The sequence below is a fragment of the Penicillium atrosanguineum genome (assembly GCF_028827265.1).
Source record: "Penicillium atrosanguineum strain IBT 20685 chromosome Unknown utg000003l_segment0_segment0, whole genome shotgun sequence".
Taxonomy (NCBI): Eukaryota; Fungi; Ascomycota; class Eurotiomycetes; order Eurotiales; family Aspergillaceae; genus Penicillium; species Penicillium atrosanguineum.
In genome coordinates, this window is record NW_026623135.1 from 864,962 (window position 1) to 888,055 (window position 23,094).

The 23,094-nt window shown below is 49.3% G+C and overlaps 10 protein-coding genes across 10 annotated transcripts; 3 read left to right on the top strand and 7 right to left on the bottom strand.

The window, feature by feature from the left end:
- Window positions 1–52: 52 nt before the first annotated feature.
- Window positions 53–1,747, bottom strand: ppt1 (protein serine/threonine phosphatase PPT1; the record flags this gene model as incomplete). Its single annotated transcript, XM_056883793.1, has 5 exons — window positions 53–88; window positions 141–871; window positions 922–1,357; window positions 1,456–1,536; window positions 1,598–1,747. The coding sequence occupies 5 exons, from the start codon at window positions 1,745–1,747 to the stop codon at window positions 53–55; spliced, it is 1,434 nt and encodes a 477-aa protein (XP_056742071.1).
- A 286-nt stretch (window positions 1,748–2,033) lies between these two features.
- On the top strand, window positions 2,034–2,587 carry spt4 (transcription elongation factor SPT4; the record flags this gene model as incomplete). The annotated part of the gene is made up of 4 exons (XM_056883794.1): window positions 2,034–2,111; window positions 2,192–2,389; window positions 2,437–2,489; window positions 2,554–2,587. 4 exons carry the CDS (start codon window positions 2,034–2,036, stop codon window positions 2,585–2,587), a joined length of 363 nt encoding a protein of 120 aa, XP_056742072.1.
- A 457-nt stretch (window positions 2,588–3,044) lies between these two features.
- Window positions 3,045–4,541, bottom strand: gatA (4-aminobutyrate transaminase gatA; the record flags this gene model as incomplete). Its single annotated transcript, XM_056883795.1, has 1 exon — window positions 3,045–4,541. One exon carries the CDS (start codon window positions 4,539–4,541, stop codon window positions 3,045–3,047), a length of 1,497 nt encoding a protein of 498 aa, XP_056742073.1.
- A 2,298-nt stretch (window positions 4,542–6,839) lies between these two features.
- N7443_003740 (uncharacterized protein) lies at window positions 6,840–8,208 on the bottom strand (the record flags this gene model as incomplete). The annotated part of the gene is made up of 3 exons (XM_056883796.1): window positions 6,840–7,274; window positions 7,327–7,651; window positions 7,706–8,208. 3 exons carry the CDS (start codon window positions 8,206–8,208, stop codon window positions 6,840–6,842), a joined length of 1,263 nt encoding a protein of 420 aa, XP_056742074.1.
- A 3,455-nt stretch (window positions 8,209–11,663) lies between these two features.
- N7443_003741 (uncharacterized protein) lies at window positions 11,664–11,900 on the bottom strand (the record flags this gene model as incomplete). The annotated part of the gene is made up of 1 exon (XM_056883797.1): window positions 11,664–11,900. The coding sequence occupies one exon, from the start codon at window positions 11,898–11,900 to the stop codon at window positions 11,664–11,666; it is 237 nt and encodes a 78-aa protein (XP_056742075.1).
- A 655-nt stretch (window positions 11,901–12,555) lies between these two features.
- On the top strand, window positions 12,556–14,195 carry N7443_003742 (MFS transporter; the record flags this gene model as incomplete). The annotated part of the gene is made up of 2 exons (XM_056883798.1): window positions 12,556–12,936; window positions 13,005–14,195. The coding sequence occupies 2 exons, from the start codon at window positions 12,556–12,558 to the stop codon at window positions 14,193–14,195; spliced, it is 1,572 nt and encodes a 523-aa protein (XP_056742076.1).
- Window positions 14,196–16,327: 2,132 nt separating this feature from the next.
- On the top strand, window positions 16,328–18,150 carry N7443_003743 (bestrophin family protein; the record flags this gene model as incomplete). The annotated part of the gene is made up of 7 exons (XM_056883799.1): window positions 16,328–16,582; window positions 16,645–16,792; window positions 16,851–16,935; window positions 16,987–17,112; window positions 17,168–17,517; window positions 17,574–17,747; window positions 17,798–18,150. 7 exons carry the CDS (start codon window positions 16,328–16,330, stop codon window positions 18,148–18,150), a joined length of 1,491 nt encoding a protein of 496 aa, XP_056742077.1.
- Window positions 18,151–18,764: 614 nt separating this feature from the next.
- Window positions 18,765–19,334, bottom strand: N7443_003744 (uncharacterized protein; the record flags this gene model as incomplete). The annotated part of the gene is made up of 2 exons (XM_056883800.1): window positions 18,765–19,131; window positions 19,198–19,334. The coding sequence occupies 2 exons, from the start codon at window positions 19,332–19,334 to the stop codon at window positions 18,765–18,767; spliced, it is 504 nt and encodes a 167-aa protein (XP_056742078.1).
- A 103-nt stretch (window positions 19,335–19,437) lies between these two features.
- N7443_003745 (DUF167 domain-containing protein) lies at window positions 19,438–19,914 on the bottom strand (the record flags this gene model as incomplete). The annotated part of the gene is made up of 2 exons (XM_056883801.1): window positions 19,438–19,608; window positions 19,702–19,914. 2 exons carry the CDS (start codon window positions 19,912–19,914, stop codon window positions 19,438–19,440), a joined length of 384 nt encoding a protein of 127 aa, XP_056742079.1.
- A 1,989-nt stretch (window positions 19,915–21,903) lies between these two features.
- Window positions 21,904–22,617, bottom strand: N7443_003746 (Serine/threonine-protein kinase GCN2; the record flags this gene model as incomplete). Its single annotated transcript, XM_056883802.1, has 1 exon — window positions 21,904–22,617. The coding sequence occupies one exon, from the start codon at window positions 22,615–22,617 to the stop codon at window positions 21,904–21,906; it is 714 nt and encodes a 237-aa protein (XP_056742080.1).
- Between the last annotated feature and the right edge of the window lie 477 nt (window positions 22,618–23,094).

Sequence of the window (23,094 nt, forward strand, 5' to 3'; positions counted from 1 at the left end):
TTCGTTCTTTCTAGCTCTTTTGAGATGCCCGTTCCTTCGTATTTCTAACTCATCACATCGCCGAGAGAACCGAGTTCTGTGCATATGCCTGGAACGGATGTTAGTTTGGTTCATTTGAGATTGGGGAGAATTTCACTTACCATCGGCTTGATATCGGGGTGAGGGACGGCGTCAAACACCTCGTATTGGAGCTTAAGCTCAGGTCCAAGATTGATATAAGCACCCTTGTTCTCGGTAGAGTCACAATACTTAGGCGCAGAGAAGACGGTGATACAGCGACCATCGTGCTCAACTTCGTATCCCTCCATGCGCACCTCGTGGGATCGGATGATAGCCTCCAGGCCGTTATTCTCGCAGAATCGCTTGGTGATATCGGGGCCGAATTGCAGACCGACACCACGCTTGCTGGGTCCACGTCCAGGCTGGGTTTGAGGGTCGGTCCAGAGCATCTCCATCATCAGACCCGACTGGCCAGGTTGGCGCTGGTTGTGACGGTTGAGTTTCCGGATATCGTCCAATGTGATCTTGTCGTCGGAGAAGAGACCGCCGTGAAGAACGAGGTATTTGCTACCAATCAATGTAGCTAGGGGAAGGGCGGAGAAAGACTCGGAGAAGACCTTGAAGACTCGCTCATTATACTTAGCCTTACACTCTCCCTCAAATCCATAGACCTTGTTCATATCATCGGTCTCGTGGTTACCGCGGTTGAGGAATAGACCGTTGGGCCGCAGCCACTTGTATGCGTATAGAAGAAGGGCAATTTCGCAAGACCACGAGCCACGGTCCACGAAGTCACCGTTGAAGAGGTAGGCGTGAGAGTCGGAGGGGCTGCCGTTACGACGGAAGATCTCCAAAAGATCGAAGAATTGGCCTGGTTTCGTTAGTATCCTATGGACACATCCATATCGAGAGCAAACATACCGTGTGTATCACCACAGACCGTCAACTTCTTGCCAGACTCCACACCAATTTCCACCATGGTCGGCTCATTGTAGACCAGATCCTTAACAGCTTTGATGATCTGGAATACATATTTGCGGTGGATGTTCTTGCCGTTCTTAAAGCGTTCAATCATATCGTCGATAAACTCCTGGGTCATCTCGCTCTCCAGATGCACACCGTCATAGTTATCCTCGACCTTAATAGCATCGATATCAAGACCTTCAAAGGCAGACGGGGGATCGGAAACCTCGATAGCCTTCTCGAACTCTATCCGGCGCACAAGCTTCTCGCATTCGATCAATCTCAGTTTCGCATTTTGGTTGCCGGGTTCGCGCTTGACGACGGCCTTGAAATCCCTCAGGGCGGCCTTGGAATCGAGGATGGCGGCGTTGGCAAGGGCACGTCTCCAGTAAGCCTAAAACAAGACTCAAGTCAGCACTGACCCTGTGCCTGCACGCGCCGTTTCCCCCCACACTTTCTTGTCCGCTGGTGTACTCCACGATAACGACTAACCTTGACGTAGTTCGAATCCAATTCTAACGCCTTAGTGGCATCCGCAACGGCGTAGCCATAGGCCTCAAGTTTGATCTGAGCCTGCCAAGAGAAATGGAAGTGAGTTTAAGCAGAGCTGATGGCCCGTGTGGATTGGACGTACCTGGGCCCGGTTACAGAAGAACGAGGGTTCTTGGTCGTATTTCTCGATCGCCTGGTTGTAGAAGTCTACAGCGGCAGGCCAATCATGGTTTGCAAATGCCTTGTTGCCCTGCAACTTGAAGGCGTTGGCAGCCTCCTTGTCGGAAGCCATGGCGGAGCGTGCAGAGGGGCACGAGACAGTGACGATCGGAGGGTTTGGAGGGCGCGAAGCGATGACCGAGAAGGAGATCCGGCTCAGGGGAAGCAAAAAAGGAGAATCCCAATGGACTTATGAGGTACGGGCGTGAAAGTGACGAGATATAGGCAAAAGAAAAGAAATCAGGGCCGAAACAAGGCTCGTTCCTGACGATGTTCTTTTTTTCTCCGATCGCAACGGGTCTTGGCAACCTTCCAGAACCCTCGACCGCTGCCCGCCTCTTTCTCTTTCACCACCCACCATGTCTTTTTACGCCCCTTCGAACCAGCAGCGCACTCTGCGCGCCTGCATGGTCTGCTCTGTTGTCCAGCTTCATAATGTGAGAGAGCTCCTGATTCCCGGTGCTGGCATCGCGTATTCAGCTTTGATCGTTGACCGCTGACCCGCTGTCTGCTACAGAAATTCATGCGTGACGGCTGTCCGAACTGCGAAAACATCCTCCAGCTCCGTGGGAATAACGATGCCATTCAAGAGTGCACCTCGCAGGTCTTCGAGGGCTTGATTGCCGTTCGTGACCCAGCCGCTAGCTGGGTTGCGCGGTGGCAGCGGTTGGACAACTATGTTGCTGGAACATATGCAGCCAAGGTGACGGGAACAGTAAGTTTGAATTCCTTGTTGTTCGGGATTTAGACTGACAGTTTCAGCTCCCCGAGTACATTATTAACAGCTTGGAGGACTCCGGGGTCAAATATGTTCCGTAAGTGCTGCTTGTCACGCTCCTAGTGTCCCGTTGTTTCGACTCTAATTTCTTCTTGTTATAGGCGCGACGGAAGTACCGGTGAGGAGGAGTCATGAAGCGATCACTCTCGAATTCTCAACCCCCTCAGCAATCCTCTACAACCTCCATTGTTCATACGGTCTTGGCGAATACCCCTACAGAATCCGCGCCACCGAGCTTGAGGACTTGAGAAAGATGGATACAATACTTTTCTGGTTTTCTTTGGAGTTATAGGTCGGAAGCATGGCGCTACTTTTCATTCTCGGGCATTCAACTACAGGTCCAATACAGCAGAGGTTCCAACTGCTAGAGGAGTTTCAAAATACAATATATGGAATCTTTAATCACAAAGTGTGAAGTCATTCAATTGGCAGTGACATGAAAAATCTATGAAATATACATGGACCATTTTTAGTGGCATCACTCGTAGCAAGGAAATATAGAAAGAAACCCCAAATTAGAGGTCAAGGACAAACATGGAATCCGCTTATTAAATCAAATAGGAAAGGGCCAGCCCAGTCGCTAATTCTGGATTTAGAGCAGCTTGATGATCTTCTCAATGCTCTCCAGAAGGATATCAGCGTGGTGCTTCTGGAAGACCAGCATAGGGCGCAAGCGGATGGCAGCAGCACCGCTGCCACCGATGTTGACACCGACGGTCTTGGCCTTGGCGAGGAACTCGTCACGCTTGGGGGTGTCCCAGGCAATGAAGGTACCCTGGCCCTTACCACGCAGGTTCTGGAAGTGGGCGGGGTACTTGGCAGCGAGGCGCTCGAGGCCGGAGTACAGATAGTCACCGGTGATACGAGTGTTCTCAACGAGACCGAGACGCTCAACCTCCTCAATGATGCCGCGGTAGATCAGAGTGCGGGCGGGGTCACCCATCCAGGTGTTGAACTGGCGGTAGGGCTTGTTGGGGCGCAGGGCAGGGTTGCCAAAGTAGTAACCGGCAGTCTGGGCCTTCTTGGAGAAGGTGACCATGTCGGGGGGAGTGGTGAGATTCCAGTGGTCGTGAGCCCAGAACTTTCCGGTGGCACCAACACCGGTCTGCACCTCATCGACAATGAAGAGGACGTTGGTGCGCTTGGTGATGTCACGCAGGCCCTGGAAGAAGGCGGGGGAGGCGTGGTTATCACCACCCTCAGACTGGATAGGCTCAACCATGACGGCGGCGACGGGGTTGTGGTACTCCTTGATGAGGCGCTCGACCTCCTCAAGGCAGCGCTTCTCCTCGGCAGTGTTCTCCTGGACGTGGTCCTCAAGGGGGTACTTGAGGGCGGGGAAGGAGGCCTGGGGCCAATCGAAGGCGGGGATATCAAGCTTGTGGATAGCCTTGGAGCGGGTGGTGGACAGAGAGCCGAAGAGACGGCCGTGGAAGGCAGACTTGAAGGAGAGGATAGAGAGCTGGGGAGAACCGGGGCTCTCGTTGTTCATGGTGGACAGCAGTTCCTCCTCGGTGAACTCGACCTCGGGGCCACCACGCTGGAGCTGGCGGTAGTACATGAAAGCGGCCTTGTAGGCAGTCTCGTTGGCATCGGAGCCGGCCATGGCAGTGAAGACCTGGTTGAGGCCCTTGGGGGCGGCCCTCAAGACACCGGTTTTCAGGATCTCAGCCCAGTCAGCGGAGGGGAAGTTACCCAGAGCAGGACGGTTGATCAAGGCATTGATCATCTCAGGAGTCTGGGTAGCCTCCTTCAGGTGGGGGTTGTTGTAGCCGACGGGGATAGAGGCGATCTGAGCATACACATCCAAAAGCTTGTTGCCATCGAGATCGGCAATGTAGTTACCGACGGACTGGGAATAGTCGGCGAGCATGTTCAAGCTGCGAACATCGAAGACCTCGTCAAGCTCCGCGGCAGCCGCCTTGTTCTTGGGGCCGGGGATAGCGGTCTGGACGGAGGGAGCGGAAGGCTCATTGGGGAAGAAGGGCTTCTCAGCCGCACGCAAGCGGGCGGTGGTCGAGAGAGCACGAACAGCCGGGGCGCGAGCGGCAGTACGCAGCTTGGTGCTGCTGCGAAGAACGGAGGCCATTGTGTGAAGCTGAGGCGACTTCAAAGATGAAGTGCAATAGAACGAATAGGTGGGGTAGATGCGGGGGATGGAACAGTCGTGTCGAGAACTAGTCTAGGCAAATGACCCAATTTCCAGTCCAATTTCCAACTGAAGTGACACGAGAGAAGTGAAAGAAAAAAGGAGGGGCAGAGGATTTATATCGATGGCAACTGTCGTTATCTGTCGCGGTGAGCTCCAGAGCTCTTCTTCTCCCCGCGTTGATACCATTGGATCTCGGCGGCGTGCACCAATCACGGTACAGGACGGCCTACGAAACGCCGAAGTACAAAGACTGGAATTTCGACGAATTGAGTAAGTCTACGCAGGTGGATTGCCATGCTATAATTCGATGTGGTAACAGATGCGCCTGGCTCCGTCCCACTCTCGTCCGTTTACCCTGTTTCAATTGAATTGACTCACGTGGCGGGAAAGGAAGGCTCTTTGCGCTTCCCCAGCGTCGATCTTCCTTATCGCGATAACATCGTGCGGAGCCGTTCTTATCCCATGACCAGGTCGTTGCCCAGGCGGCTAATGATTTCTTCGAATCTGCATATTCTCTCTCGTAATACCTACTTTTTGGTCATTACTTTGACATTGAATTGGTTGAATATCCAGCCCTGCTTACAATTGACCATTTGAAAGAATTCATCCAGAATTAGCCACTACCTTGAGCCAATACTTGAAGATATAGATAGTTCGTTCATCCTCAAGTGCCCACAGCCCACAACCGCAAATTCATTTACACAAACGCACATCATATGCATACCTGCCATGCACCGGAAAAAAAAAACAAACAGAAATAGATGTTCCGTATGGCCTCCCAGGCGTCCAACGATAGACCCTGGAACCCGTAAAGTTGCCTAGACACATAGAAAGCGGTGTGACAATCACTAGGTGCTGGAGGCTGTAAGTCTCCTGGGCAGGACTTTCCAATCGGGAAATGGAGAAACGAGACTAGTATTCCGATCTCAAACAACAAGTACGTAGGGATTGAACGCATAGAGCCCAATTTTTAGGCCGACTCTTCCGACCATATCTAGAGCTGAAACTCTTGGGCAACCCTATCCGTCGGAATTGCATTCCCAATAGGAACATGGCGGATCCACACAGGAGCCCATCTTCGATAAAGCATTTTTTGAGCCCGTCTATCATATAACTGGGCTTGTGGTTTAGTGGTATAATACTCCCTTAGCATGGGAGTGGTCCGGGGTTCGATTCCCCGCGAGTCCAATTTTTGCCTTTTCAATCTACCCTCTGCTTAGAGGGAATATATCTGTGTCTTTTTTTTTTTTTTCTGGCGCCCAGAAGCGATTTTTGGATTTTTTGATTTTGTGCATCTATTAGTGTATCTAAGGTACATAGATGTTAAAACCGGGCAGCAACTCAATAACTGGTTCCATAACTCAGTTGGTTAGAGTGTGGTGCTAATAACGCCAAAGTCGAGGGTTCGACCCCCTCTGGAACCATTTCTTTTTGCTATTTCTTTTTTTTGTCTTCTATTCTTTCGCCCGCTTCACCACTTTACAGCCCGACCAAGAAGACAATCCAATGGATTGAAACACTTGATTCTTCAGTTCCTTCCCAACCTCTTTCTGGACATCTCCGTAGACAATTTTTGTTCCTTTACCAAGATATCCCTCTAGATGGCTTCAATTATCTCCGGGGGAATAAGTCACAGCCGGGTGTTCGAGCCATTCTTGTCATATTCCTGGTCTGGCTGTAAATCCATAAGTCGTCTAGTGTCGTTTCTTGCACTTTTATTACTAGTACTCACACGCCCTAGGGCTTTCATCACATTTCCCAAGGCTCTCTTAGTTAATACTCGGGAGTCCCGAATTGGATCTCAGCTGAAGCGCACTAGACTAGGAAGCACGCTAGAGTAGCGTTCACCGGTCTTAACCAAAAAATGAGTAGCGTAGTCGCAAGATCGGAGCCTGATTCGATCTATCGAATCTTCTGGTCGGCCGACGTACACTCTATGACAAACTCTCCGACCGATCCCGGAGAATGGAGTACCAGTCCACAAGCGTAGCCATTGATCAGCAGCTTTTACAAGGTATGAAATTTAAATAAAACTAGGAAAGACAACCAAGACTGATTTGTTGTACGTTAAATCAAATTGCTGCAAGTATCATATTCGTCAAGCCGTAACAGTGGCACTGTACAGAGATCTTTTAAAACCACCTGGCAACCGAAACCCGAGACCAAGCAAAAGCACAGGGGATATATCAAAGCTAAATGGTACAAAATGTATTACAAACCGAAGCCTCGGGGACATCAGGTAGGCTGTCCATTTCCGAGGGGCCATTCATTCTCGCGCGGTATGGAGCCTGAAGACTTGGAGCTGGCCGCGGAGGTGATGACTACGCCGTGTTGCTTGATATCAATGGCACTTGCGGGGGAGATGGCGCGAGGGGATTCATTAGAGAAATCGAAGGCTCTATCAATTTCGCGATGGTGGGCGAGTCTGGACTCAGTCCACGTTTCCATTTCCACGGTGCGCATAATCTCGAAGCGGTCGCTTTCGTAGCCTGGTTGACGGGAGTCGCTGGCCATGGGGTGGTGGGAGTTTCGTGAGCGGCCGGTTGATGACCAGATCTTTTGGGAGCGGGTCCGGTTGTTGTAGTTGTAGCTGATGTTGCGGGAGGATTGGAGAAGATGGGGAAGGAAAGCTGCGATGAGAGGGCGGAGGGCTGGTGCGGAAGAGCAGATCTAATTCTTTGTTAATTTCATGCATCGGTTGACTTTTGATTCAGTGACGTACCAGTCCCAGACTAATCTCAACTGCGGCAGCGACCAGGACTGGCCATCCAACCCATGTAACGTCGTAACTAGCGACCATACTCTTCCACACATACACAGTGCGCACGGAGCCTGCCACGTTGACAATAATACCCAAACCGAAGATGGAGATGACAGCAAGACGTTGGCGAGTAGGAAGTTTCAGACTCCAGATGAGAGGCATCGGGATGGCGGTAGCCAGGAAGTCAGTGAAAATGTTAATCACACTGGCTGAGAAGACAATGTCTGGGTCATTCATGCACTTGTAGGAGTACGTGGGCTCGACCTCCCAATAAGCCTTGATGGGTCTGCACCAGATGTTAGTTTTCTGGGAGGATAGTCGACTTGTTCAGAATACTTACGAGCACTGGAAGATACTGACGAGGGTGAAAGTAATGCAAGAAAGTGCAACAAAGATCATCGAGAGAATGAAGGCCCAGTTATAAGCTCGGAAGTTGCCCTTTCCAGCGCCGAGAAGTCGTCGACAGAACCACAGCAGTGAAATCTTCGTGATACTGGATGACATTGAGAACATAATTTGGAAGCATAGGTTAAGCTTCTGCACGGTGGGCAGCCAAGAGGTTGGGATATCCCAAATGTGTCGATTCCAGCCCCACACCTCCGTTGCAAACGATGTAACTACCACCATTGCGATGCCGAAAATGAGACCAATCACGATGAGGATATCGTCAATACCGGCACTGCAGGTGATCCGAAGTCGAGTATATAGACGGAGCATCACCACCACGAACGCCAGGGACATGGTGACGATATTAACAATCATGGCACCATGGCCGCGAGTCGGCGGGTCAATGTAATTTGGCGTGGGCCATTGAGCCATCACGGCCATTGGGGGAAGTTGCATGATGGGCGAGGAATATTATCTGGTGTATTCAATGTTCTATTGATGCAATGAAATCGAGCGTAGGGTACCGAGTTGTCGTGTGCCTTGGATTATTGAGGTGAAGGGCCAATAAGCATCGCCATATCCGTATCAAACAGAAAAGAGGATATTAAGGAGTGAAAAAAAAGTGGCAATTATACGCCTATATCATGATGGATAGGAAAATGACAGTAGGGGAGAGAAGAAAGGTTAGCGTCGCATCACGCTAGGATCTGGGGATCGGAACAGATATATTCTGCAGCAGGGTATGACAGGGCAAAGACTCGGGTGCCCCAGGTGGGAAATAGATTAAATTCCGGGCAGACAAGAAACGCTGATTCGAGAATAGACTTTGGACGTACAGTCGAGACCCAACGACTGGCAGTCGATCAGACGACTCCATACTACGCAGCTACGGGCGTTCCATCAACCGATGGCGATGAACCCTGGTCCACCCAGCAGTCAAGGCCACCTGAGAAAGACGCCAGTGCTTAAAAAGGAGGCAAGGCCGAGCACCGGCGCCGAAGGCCGACGGCGATAGGCAGATCCAAAGCCCCATAGTTCTCTTTGCGATCCACCCGGCGCGAGACTGATCTGATGCACAGGACGTGAGAGGCTGATGCTTGAGAAAAGCGAGGCTCGGGCCCCTAACTCGCTTTCAGGCACGGAGTCTCAACACGGTATTCTTTGTATCACCGTCTTAGTGCTTCGACAATCCCTGCATATGCGACGTCGGCCCCTGTTTGGAGATTTCCAGCCCACGGGCCGGAGGTGGCGGCGTCTGCCGAGGCACGCCACCTACCATACAATCAAGACTTCGCTTGACTCTCTAAGAAATAATTCGGCAGCGATTTTAGCGAATGTGCGGGGTTGTATCGTCTGGACGAGTGGCGGTGGTCGGTTCGAGGGGTCTTGTTCTCCACGGGCTCCACCGTCCATCGGAAACTTTGCAAATTCACAAATTCACTGCGGGCAGACAAATCCACTTTGAACGGAAAAACTTACCCCTCCAAAGCTTGCCCCATACTCAAATTATCTATGTTTCTGGTTCAGGGCCCGACAGGTTCATTCAAATTGCCTATCATGAGATTAATCTAACTTTCATTCACCCTTTCATTCCGTTTCTTCCTGCTATCAGCGATCTACACAACCAAATCCAGACACCGACACCTCAAACACAGTGTTCATGGCGGTCCACTTTGGATTCCCACCAAGAGCGGAGTTCAAGCGCCCGGTATTGGGCCTCATTAAGCTCCGTGCGTTGCTATCTATTAATCAGTGACCCTCTTTTCTTGCCGCGCCTATGTATCTAAAAATGCAGATCCATTCGACCACTTTTGGGTTGATATCACCAAGCGCCTGCACTTGGTGTCTCCAACTCGCCTCCAGAAATGCCGTGCCAAGAGAAATATATGTCATTCGATCTACTGGTTCCTTGGTTATCCTCCTATCTCATAATTGCTACTAGGCTGTTCAAATACGAGGGAAGACTATGGACCAACTCTCATGGGAGGTAGGGCCAAGAAAGATCGGTGGTGCTGCGTCATGGTCAGCTACAACATTCGCTGCCCAGTCGCCGGATCCATTGAATCGGTCTTCGACCGAGTCAGACGAAGATCAGCACGGCACTTGGGCTGCATCCTGACTCGAGACCCGAAAATAAAGCCGGATGATCTGCGTGCGCTATCACATTTATGCAAGATACCGAGCTGATAGATCTCAAAAAAGATTCAAGCTCTAGGCTGTGAATGCCTAACTTGGAATTGGATCAGGATCAGTAGAGACCAAGGGTCAATTCACAGTCTGGTTTCTGCAATTTAATGTAGATCCTCTCAGCCTTGCTTTTTGACTTTCGACGGGATGTGGTCAGGAACCGTTGGAAAATAGACTCGTCGAGTGGGGAATGAGGGAAAGCTCAAAATTGAGACTCTGATCCGGCGGGTTGAAACGCCTTTTCCGTGGTCGGGAAAAGCTTCGGGTAATGGGCATGTGATCAACAAATCAACGTACGAACCGATGCTTGTTTTGACTGATCTGTCTACTTGGACTCCAAAAATCTCCGAAGCTTCTGCTCTGCAACCCTCGTAACTCTATTGATTGGGGCTTTTATTCAACATTGGCTTGTGACAATGGCAAAAAGAACGCACTGTTCGCGAAATTGAGACATGGTCATGCTTGTGGCGGGCTAACGGAACAATTTCCCAATACCGCCTTCGCTTAGACATCACGAGGGCCACGAGTGCTATAAGCCCACACGAAGTCGATTACAATCTATAGACGAGCTTAGGGACCAAGTGCAGGTAAAGGGGGGGGGGGGGGGGGGATGAACATGTCAGCTTCTGATGCTTGAGTGTATTGCTGTATTACCAGCAAGCAATTTGCAAAGTTGAGTTCAATTGACTTTTCTTGCAGCAATTTGAAACGAGAATGTCTTTGCGCTGTTTTATGATGATACTTTAGCCGATTTGAGAGCAAGGGGCCCAGACCACGAGGCCGTGGTTTCAGCCTAGGTCGCTCTGCAGATTCATCTACACTAGCGCAACAATATGTGGGGGGATATATATTATCCTCGGGGCAACAATGATAATAGCCACGGGGCAGTCACAGCCTTGTGAGACCACGCGATCGGATGGTTAATTTCGTTGTTTCGAATTTGAATTTACGAGGTAGCCTCTAGGGGCCGGTCGCTCGGGGCTTTACTAGTAGTCTGCTAAACCCCTGAATCCCTTGAAGTATAAAGACACACGAGACAGCATTTGAGGAGAGAAAAACACACACACAGAGAGAGAGAGAGAGAGAGCGCACGGCGCAAATATCCGGCGTTTGATTATCATGGGCTGTTTCCCAACAGGTGAACTCGTCTGCATTATAGAAAGATGGTCACCTTGATCGAAAGCTCAGCGTTTTCTACGCTTTAAGTTAAATTTACGACGAATTATCCACGAGCAGAATCGTATGGAGTATATTTTTGCTTATAATCCGCGAGGATTTCATTGATTCTTATCTGTTGCATCATCAGCTCAGCGAATTCTACAGCCATATCTCAGAGGAAACATACAACAGAAGGATCACGCCGAGTTTTCACGCCTAATGTTCTCTAGCAGCTTCGTCTTAAGCTCTCCACGCCTTAAAACCTTTTCGCTAGTTTGCATGCGGTAGGTCTCCGTACCTCTATTTACAACAAGACTCTAAGGTTGAACAATCCCGAGCTATCGATATGAACGCCCGCAAGTGCATTTAGTGCAATTACGAACTTTGCAGTGAATAGATACTTTCCGATGATGAGATTTGGTCTTAGGTAATGCATCGGATGGAAACTTTGAACAAATAAGCATTCGCGATCCTTTCACAGTTGTCGTGAGTGAATATTCCCGCTCGTGTCGACGGATGAAGCAAGGTCTCTCACAAAGGTTTTTCCTGCTTCCTTTGAGTCCCTGTCAAACTGACAAACAAACGTTTATTTTGGGGCGTAATAGCTTGATCAATTCCTCGAAAGTGTTGTAAGCCAGCTCGTCATCACGGACTCTATCCTCATCATTTTGTCCGCTTCGGATAGCGGCACTTCGAAGTGCTCGTATATCCAGAACGATGGTGTTCTCGATATTCCTTTGCCAGTCGGATGCAAACTTGAGAGTTTCATCGAAGTCATTCAGTGTATCGGAAGCATCCAGCATGTCACTGTACGCCACCTCCTAGGTCGGTGGGCGAAATAAGGACAATCACGAGATCTTCATAGCCGGTGGCCATTCTCCGCGCATTTTGTAGACCTTTCAAGCTTGCCACAGGCCTTTGAGTTAATTGATCTAATGGTCCAAGATGATGAGTCGCTATCCCCTGTGGGATGGGCCTGATAGGGCAACGGAGAATCTCCAACGAAAGCTCTGTCCCAGAGGCTGGTGAAATCGAAGCTTTTCTGTGGTTCATTCGCTGCAAATGGAAACGCAGAATCTTATTCTTCCAGGTAAAAAAGTATTCATGAAAAAGAAAATTGGGGCTTTTGTGAGAGAAAGATCATCCCTTGATCATTATTTTGTGTTGGATTATGCCAAGCTGCACATAAGCCCTTATGCCCAAACCTTATGCAAACCGGGCAGCCTTATGAACCATACATGTAGGGGCACTTGCTGTAATCTATGATGGATCTGGCGCTAGGGTTTAATAATGAGTTATGTAGCCAGAGTTATCCATGTCATAAAGGAGCAGCTGCTTCCCCTGTCCAGTTTTCGTTGTCTTATTATATTTCGTTTGTACCATACCACCTCTTGTGTACATCGAACCCTGCCAAGAGCTCGAAACGTCACAAAAGGATCGACACAACATTCCTTGGATATGGCGGTCACAGATGATATCGCCTCCGAAAAGCCTATTGCAGCTTTGACTGTCGCAGGAAACCCTGAAAAGGAAGTTCGCCCGACTCCCTCTATCGACCAAGACCCTGAGCTAGCCACTCCGGAAATCAGAAAATATCCTGAAACAGATCTCGACAAGGGTATTGTTGGATGGGATGGACAAGATGATCCCGAAAACCCCCAAAACTTCCCTGCTGGTCGGAAATGGGGTCTTTTGGCCCTGATGAGTGCAATTACATTTGTTTCGCCTCTTGCATCAAGCATGTTCTCGCCAGCCGTGAGCTATGTCGGGACTGATTTTGGTGTCACCAATGAAACGATACTTTCCCTGAGTGTCAGCATTTTTCTGCTTGGATATACTGTAAGTCCTTGGCCCGCCTCAAAGTATTTCTCCTTCCTAGGTAGCTGATATCAGTACATGAGCCCTAGTGTGGCCCCCTCATCATAGCCCCCATGAGCGAGATCTATGGTCGCAGAATTGTGCTCAGCTGTGCCAACTGGTTCTTCGTCGCCTGGCAGATTGGCTGCGCCCTAGCCCCAAATATCCAGAGTCTGATTGTTTTCCGTCTCTTCGCCGGTATGGGCGGTGTTGGCTGCTTAACCCTCGGCGCAGGAGTCATCGCCGACCTTTTCCCCATTGAACAACGCGGTCTTGCGACATCCATTTGGAGCTGCGGTCCCCTGATTGGCCCTGTAGTGGGACCAATCGCCGGTGGATTTATCGGAGAGACAATCGGCTGGCGTTGGGTGTTCTGGATTCTTTTGATATTAGGCGGCGTTGTGTCGTTGGGTATTGAATTCTTGAACCAAGAAACCTATGCCGCTGTGTTGATTCGGCGCAAGACCGAGCGACTCTCCAAAGAGTTGAATCGTAGCGACCTGCGCAGTGCCTATGCACGAAAAGGTGAAAACCCATCAGTGCGTGCGGAGATGAAAATCGGTCTGAAGCGTCCAGTTCTCCTCTTCTGCAAATCGCCCATCGTCCAGCTCCTCTCCTTGTACATGTCTATCGTATATGGTCTTCTGTATCTGTTCTTTACGACCATTTCGACTGTTTTCGAGAGTCAGTATGGCTTCACAACGGGTCTATCGGGACTTGCTTATCAAGGCATTGGCATAGGGTTCGGGATCGGACTAGTTGCCAATGCATTAACCAACGACAAGATTGTCATGAAGCTGACTCGACGCAACGGGGGCAAATTCGAACCGGAAATGCGACTTCCCGCTATGATCTTCTATTCCTGCATCCTCCCGATTAGCTTCTTCTGGTACGGTTGGACAGTCGACCAAGACGTCTTCTGGATCGCTCCAATTATCGGTATGGTACCTTTTGGAATCGGCATGATGGGCGTCTACCTACCAATCCAGACATACGTCATTGACTGTTATCCTGCGTACGCGGCGTCGGCTAATGCGACACTCACCGCGACGCGATCGTTGGTCGGTGCGCTGCTTCCTTTGGCGGGACCCAAGTTATTTGACAGTCTGGGTCTTGGATGGGGTAATTCGCTACTGGGATTTATTGCGTTGGCATTTATACCCGTGCCAATCGTCTTTTCTCGCTATGGACAGCGTATTCGAGAAAAGTTCCCGGTGGATCTTGAAGGAAAATCCACGTAGGACGCGTAACCTACCGATGCTTGGCGGAGGCATTTTGACAGCCTGGGGGATGCGATGCCAGTGAGTGGGTACCGAAATGTGGCCGCTTAACTCGCACCCGTATGACATCTGGGTCACTAGATTGAACAATGTCCCTGGGTTCAGGAGTGTACAATTTTTTGGAGTTTTGCCTGTCACAAGCTTATTCAAAGTAGACTTCAAGGCAAAGAGATCGGAAATTGTCGTGTTTGACAACTTAGGGTCCCCAGGCAAGCCATGTGTTGCTTTTTCATACCCCAATGCAGGATGATGAAGATACTGCGATGGATTAAAATCACCCCAGCGTATGTTGAAATCATCATCCATGAATAAATATCACAATGCAAGGTCAGGGTGAATGAAATCATAGCGATGAATAGTTGCTACAGCCTCAACAAGTTAATGTGCCCCTTCGCCTCGAGCTCAGAAGTAACCCTCTTTGCCTGGCATTAAACTGAGAGAGCAACATGTGAATAGTACTTGATGCAAAATAGTCAGATTTTCCCGGCAAGTATATTGCGCAATGCAAGGGTGGTAAATCATAAGGTTGTAAATAGTTGCTTCGCGGACGATCGGTTGCATATCTCCACATTTACACCTCGAGGCGCTTTTCTAAAATTCGTGTCATCTACTAGATAAACCTCAGCAAACATGCCGATCAAATTGAGCTTTTGGTTGTTCGATTGCTCGCTGACTGGGCGAGGTATTGAAGTAATTATGTGGCGTGGGGGTGCGAGAGATGGGCCTACTCCACAAGATTCTTCGTCAATAACCTGCCGGTAATCCGAGCAGTGGTAAGTAGTATAGTAGCATTGGTCACTACTTTGATTGGGTACTGCAGTGGCAAAAACATTTCGTCTACAGAGGTTCAAGAAAGGACGCAAAAATGGCCACGCCACCAGCGATCTGAGAGAAATCAACGTGATGCAAGCAGTTTTGCAAAATTGCAAAACTGCAGAACTGCGTAGCTGCGAAAACCTCGAATCAAATCCGGGAGCACCCGATTCACGATATCGAAGTGATGGGGACAATACTGCGGATAAAGAAAGTGAACAGGGAATTCAGGAGTCATCACCGCCGTAGACTCTTAGGTCATGTGAGGCCACATGCAGGGACTTGAAGCGTATCCACCACTGAATAGGATCTTATCCTTGTGACCTTGTAGTCAATTAGACAGAAATGGACGGAAGTACTAAGATAGTGTCTGGATTAATTCGAAGGTTTGACTAAGAGCTATTCAGAGGAGGAAAAGAATCATCCGCCGCGAAAGTGTTGAAGCCCGGGACTACCTGTCCAGGTCAGGCACTTCCGACACAAATATCATGTCGAAAGGAAAAAGTGGTGAAATTTGGCTAGCTTTAACTTTCGGCGGGTTAATACCTACCGGGACCTAAGTGGTCTAACCATGATGGAAGATGTCTAAAAATCGATCCAGGGCCTCGAGGCCCCGCAGCCTATCTAGATCTAGCCCCGGAGGCTGTAGATTTCCAAGGGTTCCCATCTTATTTTTAGCAACGCTAGTTTGGTTAGCTCTCAATTCATTCGTAGGGCCCCGCCATTATGAACATAAAAAAGATGGCTAAATGACGCACGGAAATAACGCGGTGGGAAAGGGGTGTAAGACGCGTTTGTGGCGGAGGAATTCCTAGGTTCCATCCGGAGTGTACATGTAAGTGGCAAGTCACGAATGGGAAAGAAAAAAGCATTTGGAAGTGGGCTGCAGACAAATGGCGGCCAATGAGGAAGAGTATCCCCTGAAAGAGGACCGAAATACACCTCGGAACCCGCTTGGAACCCGCGGCGTGGCCGTATAACCCCACTTTTACGGCACGTCAAGTCTAGAGCGCCATGAAACAAGCCCCCTGGACGCCTGGACACCGTCTGCGCTGTTCGGTTTCAGACCTGGTAAATTCTCCTTTTCACCCCACGTTTCGGTTTCTTCTTCTTTCACTCCAGTTTTCTTCTTGTCTTTTTTTTGAATACCTTTATCTTTCTTCTTTCTTTTCGCACTCGTTACAAACCGAATCGCCGTGGTCCTTACCAACCGTTCTATTTTACCTTCTTTTTTTTTTTTCCTTTTTCTTTTTTTCTTTGCTTTTCCAGCCATCTTCACCATGACTGAGGGAGAAAGTGCCCCTCAAGTCGACTCTACGGCTACTGCCACCAGTGACAGCTCCGCTGCGCCCGTACCTACCGAAGTGCGCGCTCACGAAATCCACCATGGCGACGCCCCGGCCCACCACCTGAAAGAGCAGGACTCTATCGGACGGCTTACACCACGACCGACCTTTATGGAACATCTAGTAGGGTCGCGCGACGCGATGTTCCACCTCGACCGTCGCGACTCGAGTGAATTGGAACGTTACTTTGTACGTGGAGATAGGGGAAGCTTGGGGAGAAAACGAGAGCCAGTATTGACTGATCGATATAGCACGGTCCGCGTGAAATGGACAAGCACTCGAAGTGGCCCACCTTCATGCGTATGCATGGGAGTGTCATGCCAAAGATGATCTTGCCGCTGTTGACTGTGGCTGCCTGGTCGACTTTTATTACTCTCTTTTCTAAAAAAGTTTACTATAGTGAGTTGGACCATATTGTGCATCCTCTGGGAATGGGCTAACTCGGGATAACTAACAGTTGGTGTCAACAACATTCTGCTCACCGTGCTGGGTTTCGTGGTGGGCCTGGCGTTGTCGTTCCGTTCCTCAACTGCCTATGAAAGGTAGGACTCTTACTGGAGCATGGAATCCAGACCATGACTGACTTGTCAAAGATGGGCCGATGGACGCAAATACTGGGCCCAGCTGATTCAGATCTCCCGCAATCTGTCCCGCACGATCTGGGTCAACACTGGCGAACGCCAAGGAGAAGAGGGCAAGGTTGATCTGTTGCGAAAGATGTATGACGACCCAACCTGATACATATATCTATTCAAAAGCTGACAATTACAACAGCACTGCCATGAACCTTATCCTGGCATTTGCCGTCGCTCTCAAGCACAAGCTTCGCTTCGAGCCCGATATCGCATACGAGGACTTGGCTGGTCTCGTTGGCCACATGGACACTTTCGCCCGCGACGCCCACGACAATGAAAGACTTCATCCCCCGGCCAAGTCGTTCAGAAAAGCTATTGGAGAGTACCTCGGTGTCTCCTTTGCTGAGTCTAACCCTCGCAAGTTGATCAAGCGTTCTAAGAAGCCTCTGGGACACCTTCCCCTGGAGATTCTCAATCACTTGTCTGCCTACATTGATTCGTGCGTGAGCAACGGAACCCTTGTCTCGGGTCTGCACCAGAGTCAAGCTAGTAAATCATCTCTTCATCCAGCCTCTGCTTCATAATATGCTGACTTTCTCATGTAGTCGGCATGATGGCCAGCTTCAATGAAGTCCTGACTGGTACCGAGCGAGTGCTGGACACTCCCCTACCCACCGCATACGTTATTGCCATTTCCCAGATCGCCTGGATTTATGTCATAGTTCTCCCCTTCCAACTAATTGCAGTGCTTGACTGGGTCACCATTCCTGCTTCAATCGGTAAGACTCCATCCTTTCGTCCAAACCAGCACCACTAATGTTCCTGCTAGTCGCCGCATACATCATTCTCGGTCTGGCTACAATTGGCAGTGAGATCGAGAACCCCTTCGGCCAAGATGTCAACGATCTCCCGCTGGACACCTACTGCCGACAAATCGCCCTAGAACTCGATATCATGACCTCTTCCCCGCCTCCTAAGGTCGATGACTTCATGTCCCGCCCAGATAATCTGGTTCTGTTCCCACTGAGCCAGAACGGATACCCCGAGTGGAAGGACCGGAGCGTCGAGGATATTCGCGCTGCTCTGAAGGCAAAGGTGATTGCAAATCCTGCACCTGCGCCATCGGATGCTTCTACCGTCGTAGAGACTCTGTCTTTCAAGGCGCCCAAGAGCTCCGTTTAATCTAAACGGGAACTAAAAAGGGGTCGTTCCAAGACTTCGACTGCATCAAAATTGAAAGGGCATTTCCAGCGTGATTCAAGCAGAATCAAATCGACTTTGAACAAGATTCGACAGCGTGAGAGTTAACGGCGTTTCATCAGAGCAGTATTGCTCCTGAAAAAAAAAAAAAAAAAGACAATGTCTAAAATTGTGTTTAGAGTGATTTATCATATTCATATTCGAGATCTATGGTGTTGTTTTCGAATGCTATAGTTTTATCCTTGACACGTGGAGATTGACTGGCGTATCGGATTCTAGAGCAATTGTACTGAGACAGTCTGACTTGAAGCGATATTAGCCTAGTCGCGTGTCTTGGGTATACCCATGTGACCTTTGGCCCTCAGTGCCATCAGTCTCCATGGCCATGATGCTTGAATGAGCTCTCCATGTTCCCGGACATGAAAAGGTGGCAGAGACCGACGACAAGCGTAACCCAATAGGGCATTTTTCCCAGCTCATCAATGGCAGGCCGTGTCTTTGCAGTCACTGACGCTATTATCAGGGTAGATCATCAGGCCACAGGCTAATTCTAGAACAATATTTGTAGTCAAAGAGAGATCCAACACATAACTAGATCAAGGAACGAACAAATCCGATCCAGATCCGGCGACCAGCGCACCCAGATAATTCCCCTTAGCACATACTCTCCACGCGACATTCGTGCCGCTGCCACTCCCACCAATCCACGAGCTGAGGGCTGAGACAACAGGTGCCGCGTCTTCGCGCGGAACACGCACCCAGGCGCTGTCATATTTGCTCATACCGGCGTCTGGGGGTAGTTCCATTTTCGCAGTAGAGATGGACCCATGCTCGATTTTCAAGATGTCAATTGGGATAGCTGTTCCCGTGAGACCGAGGAATTGTGAGAGCGCGGCGGAGAGGAAGGTGCGGGCGGAGAGGGCATCGAGGGGTTGTGGACTGATATTGTCCGGTTGGGGAATACTGTTCCGATCGTTGTTAGCTTTGGTCTCCAGGGACGCGCAGTCGGGGAATCGAGCAATTGCTTACAGCCGGAGCTTGAGATAGGTCCAGGGCGGGTTGCGCGATGTGAATTGGATGGTGCTCGAGGTGGCGTCTTGCGCTTTGCGCTTGTTGCTTGTTGATGGAGTCTCGGGCTCCGTCGGCTTTTGTTGCACGTCGGCCATTGTTGGTGTTGATCGTGGGGCTTGGAGAAGTGTAGCTGAAGATGGTGAGCTGTTGCGGAATTTTAAGTCACGGGATTCCGCGGCGCATCAACAACGGCTTGGGCTATTTTGAAGCAACGTTGTTTTGAGCCGCGTCGATTAGTCTTTGCATTGATTTTTGGAGGAAGGCTTCTTCACTATCGTTTCCGATCGCCAGATCTGTAAGGCACAGTGTTTTTGCGCGTGCTTTGGCACCCCGAATGACCTCGACATTCGACTTCGGGACTTGGAAGATCTGTGGAGTACTTAGTAAGATGGACACGATGAGAAGAATGCCTGGAGGATAGAAATAGATAAATCAGCTCCGCAAATTAACATATTAACCTACCTCTGCAAATATCTGTGAAACAGCGAGATTGGCTGCTCCGTCGCGGGGAACCGCCGCCGTCGAGACATCCACCCTGTCGTTTCCGACAGCCGTCACGCCCGCTCGTTTGGCAGAGGCATTTGCTTTAACATAGCAGGGAATATGAAGGCTGTATGTATTTGGTGCAGCTTGGGATTTAAGGACCAAGCGAAGAAACGTGAAAGGGCGAATCATGTTGCAATGACAAGAAGTTGGGGGAGGCAATTGAGTTCCTCGGGCGGATAGTTGTGCAGTACACAATTTACTTATGTCTTCTTCCACATTAAGCCTCAAAGAACTATCGCGATGTCGAAATTACTAAGAGTATGGAAATCCAGACTAAGCCAAGGGAATTCGAACGATCATCAAAGAATTGGCCAAGAATGATAAGATCGAAATAGATCAATCAATTTGGGCCATGAAAAAATGAGCATTCGCATGCCAGTGCCAGAGGTGCCATACGCTAAAGACAAAGACAGCAGAAACCGATTAAACAGTCTCTCGCTCGTCCTTATCAGCAAAAACCTCCATGACCTCTGTGACGACCTGAGGTTCTTGTGTAGGCGAGGACGTGAGGAGTGAGGATAAACAAATCCCAAGAGATGAAAGTCTGGACTGACAAGAAAGGCAGTCGCGCATTTATTCTGAAGAAATGAATGACATTTCTCTGTAAAATCACGAGAGTCAAGCTAGTTGGGGTTGACATTGGATCAGCTCGGTGATCAATTCAGTAGAGGCACATTTTGATACAGAAGACACGCTGAAGGCACTTAGACCAGATAACATCTTTGCCTTCTCGATTAGTTAGCACGAGGTGACAGAAAAGCAACGCATCAATTGCCGCACAAGGATCGGGTGACTCGTCTATGTATGCAAAGTGTTCTATTGGCGGAAGTACTGGAAAAACCTCGCCGTCGGGTTAGAATCGATGCCCCGACGAGTAAACAAGCGTGGAGATCCATGAAGAAGCCTTGGGAGTGATCCCGGGTCTAAAAGGAGCCGGCTGACTTGGATGATGGCGTTTACTGTTCGCGTCAGTACCGAGAAGAGCTGGGAGAGATCAAAGAAGACAGAACTTAATTAGGTCCGCTGGCGGAAAGTGTCTCGAGGCTTCTTGGATTGAGAGACTTCTCCCTAGTGTGACAAAATAAGGCAGTGATTTAGTACGACAGAGGACTGGGGTAGTAGGCGGTATTTATAGACCTCTCGGCTGGTCTGGTCGCCCACATGCATTATTTAGCACCAACTTGGCTATGTCTGTTTGTGGCAAAGAATAAAAGGCACTGGTGATGATGCCTGCCTAAACTAAGGCTTGTTGAATCTATTCCTCAATTAATTGCATGTTGACCGAAAATCTACTGCGGGCTCTGGCAAGTCAACGAGAAGAAACTTTCTAAAGTCATACTAAGATAGTGGTGTCCAGCCTTTGAAAACACCGTCGTTCAAGGAACGTTGAATATAGAGGAAATTGGGGCAGAATTATGGGCCTCACAAAAGCTACTCGATCAACAAAATCCCCTAGAATTCCAAAATTTTCTCTAATTGTTCTATGGTGTTTTGGGGTGCGCAGCTTGCTTACATGCGCAGCTGGCTTACCGACCACATTATCCACCAGCGACACTGCCCACCCGGCCACTGCAGAACACCATATTAATGCTGTTTTTACAAATCCCAGCACTCCAACCCCCCGCACGGCGGGATCCACACAGCCAGAAACTTCATCTGCAGTCACATATGCGGCTCTGGTCAAGACTCCTCAAAATATGTATAAGACAAATATTACATAAAGGGAGTCGTAGGAAACCGCACTTTATTCAGTCAACTGGTTCTAGCTACAGACTCTAGACTCTTATACTCTAGTGTCAATTAGGATTAGCCCCTGATCCCATATCTCCACCCACTGATTCGCCCTCGAAGAATGTTCCAGCTGCCGTTAGCCATGGCCCATATACAGTGACATGATCCATAGACGGAGCCGTTCTTTCTATAGATGGACAAAAAGCCAGCCCATCCTGGTGGACGCCCATGGATGGACGATGGACAGAGCCTTCTTGTTCATGGACTGTCCATGTCTATGACTACCAATAATTCGACACTAAGAAATAGTAAGGATTGAAGATCATATTCCTTTCGAAAGGTCATAGGTCTTCGTGCAATTCCCTTTCAAGGCGACTGTATACTGTCCTAACCGCTTCCCTCAGCACGATGAACATCTTCGTTGGTAGCGCATGGTATTTTTCCGCGGCAAAACGCGGCGGTAGTTGGGAGTTCAATGGAGTATTTGTTGGTGCTGGCGATAGAGATTGTATTCGATGATGCAAAAAACTCCAACACATGTCCACCCATAAGCTTATCGGCAGAAATGAAATGCAGGTGCAATCCCGGCAAAGAGATTCCGGCAGTAAACTCCGGTGACCAAAAGCCAAATAGTGTACCTTGCAGGTCATAGTTTGTTTGATAGGTCTGTCGCTTAGAAGCTTCGAGTAGTGTTTCGTCGGGAGTCTGCTGTGGCGGTATGATTCGGAAGGTCATCGATTCAAAAAAGCCCGTAATTTGTATAACGTGGAAATGATTTGGTCCAGATGCATCTAAGCCGATTAGGACAGTGGCTAATCTCGCAAGATTTAGGCTGTGCACCGATAGATGAACGGATGGGATAAAGCGGGTGGTCATAGCCCACGGAATAACCTCGTCCTCTCTCATGACACGCACACTGCCGTCTTGCTTGAACAGAAGAGCTTCGCCATTCAGAATGAGCATCTCCCCTTCGAGTCCAGCAACTGTGCCTAGGCCATACTCTCCGTGTTGAAGGATATGAGCTAGCGGAAACCCATCTGAGCAGAGTCCATGCATCAAAGCACTAAGAACATTATACTGAAATATTTGGCTTGAGGCCATAATGAATGCAGCGGATAACAGGGTTTCTTTCTAGGGTTGGAAGGAGATTTATGTTTGGATGCACTGAGCGTATATATAATCCGCTGTGTGGCTACAGCCAAGATGTCGAATGTGTGATAATGAGTATGGGAGACCCTTAAGATTACTGGTTGCGTCGCGCCGAGCCTAAAGGCGCGTATCATACTATCGGTTTGCCACAATGCCGGTTATGGAAAAGACACGCTGTGAAATTTGATCACAGGCATCTTTAATTAGGTCAATGATTTATTTCTATCTTTTGAACTTATCGTGCATGATTCAAGCATGCAATGATTGTCGGTCATTTAAAGCTTTGATGAAAAAAGAGACCATGTCACATGAATTTTCGCTCAATTAGGAGGCTCGCAGCATATACGCGTACATAGAACTTGTTATAGTCGGCTGTTCATGCGGTGCTCCCACACCCTTCGTGCACAGTGCATAAGATCAGCAGCCCTC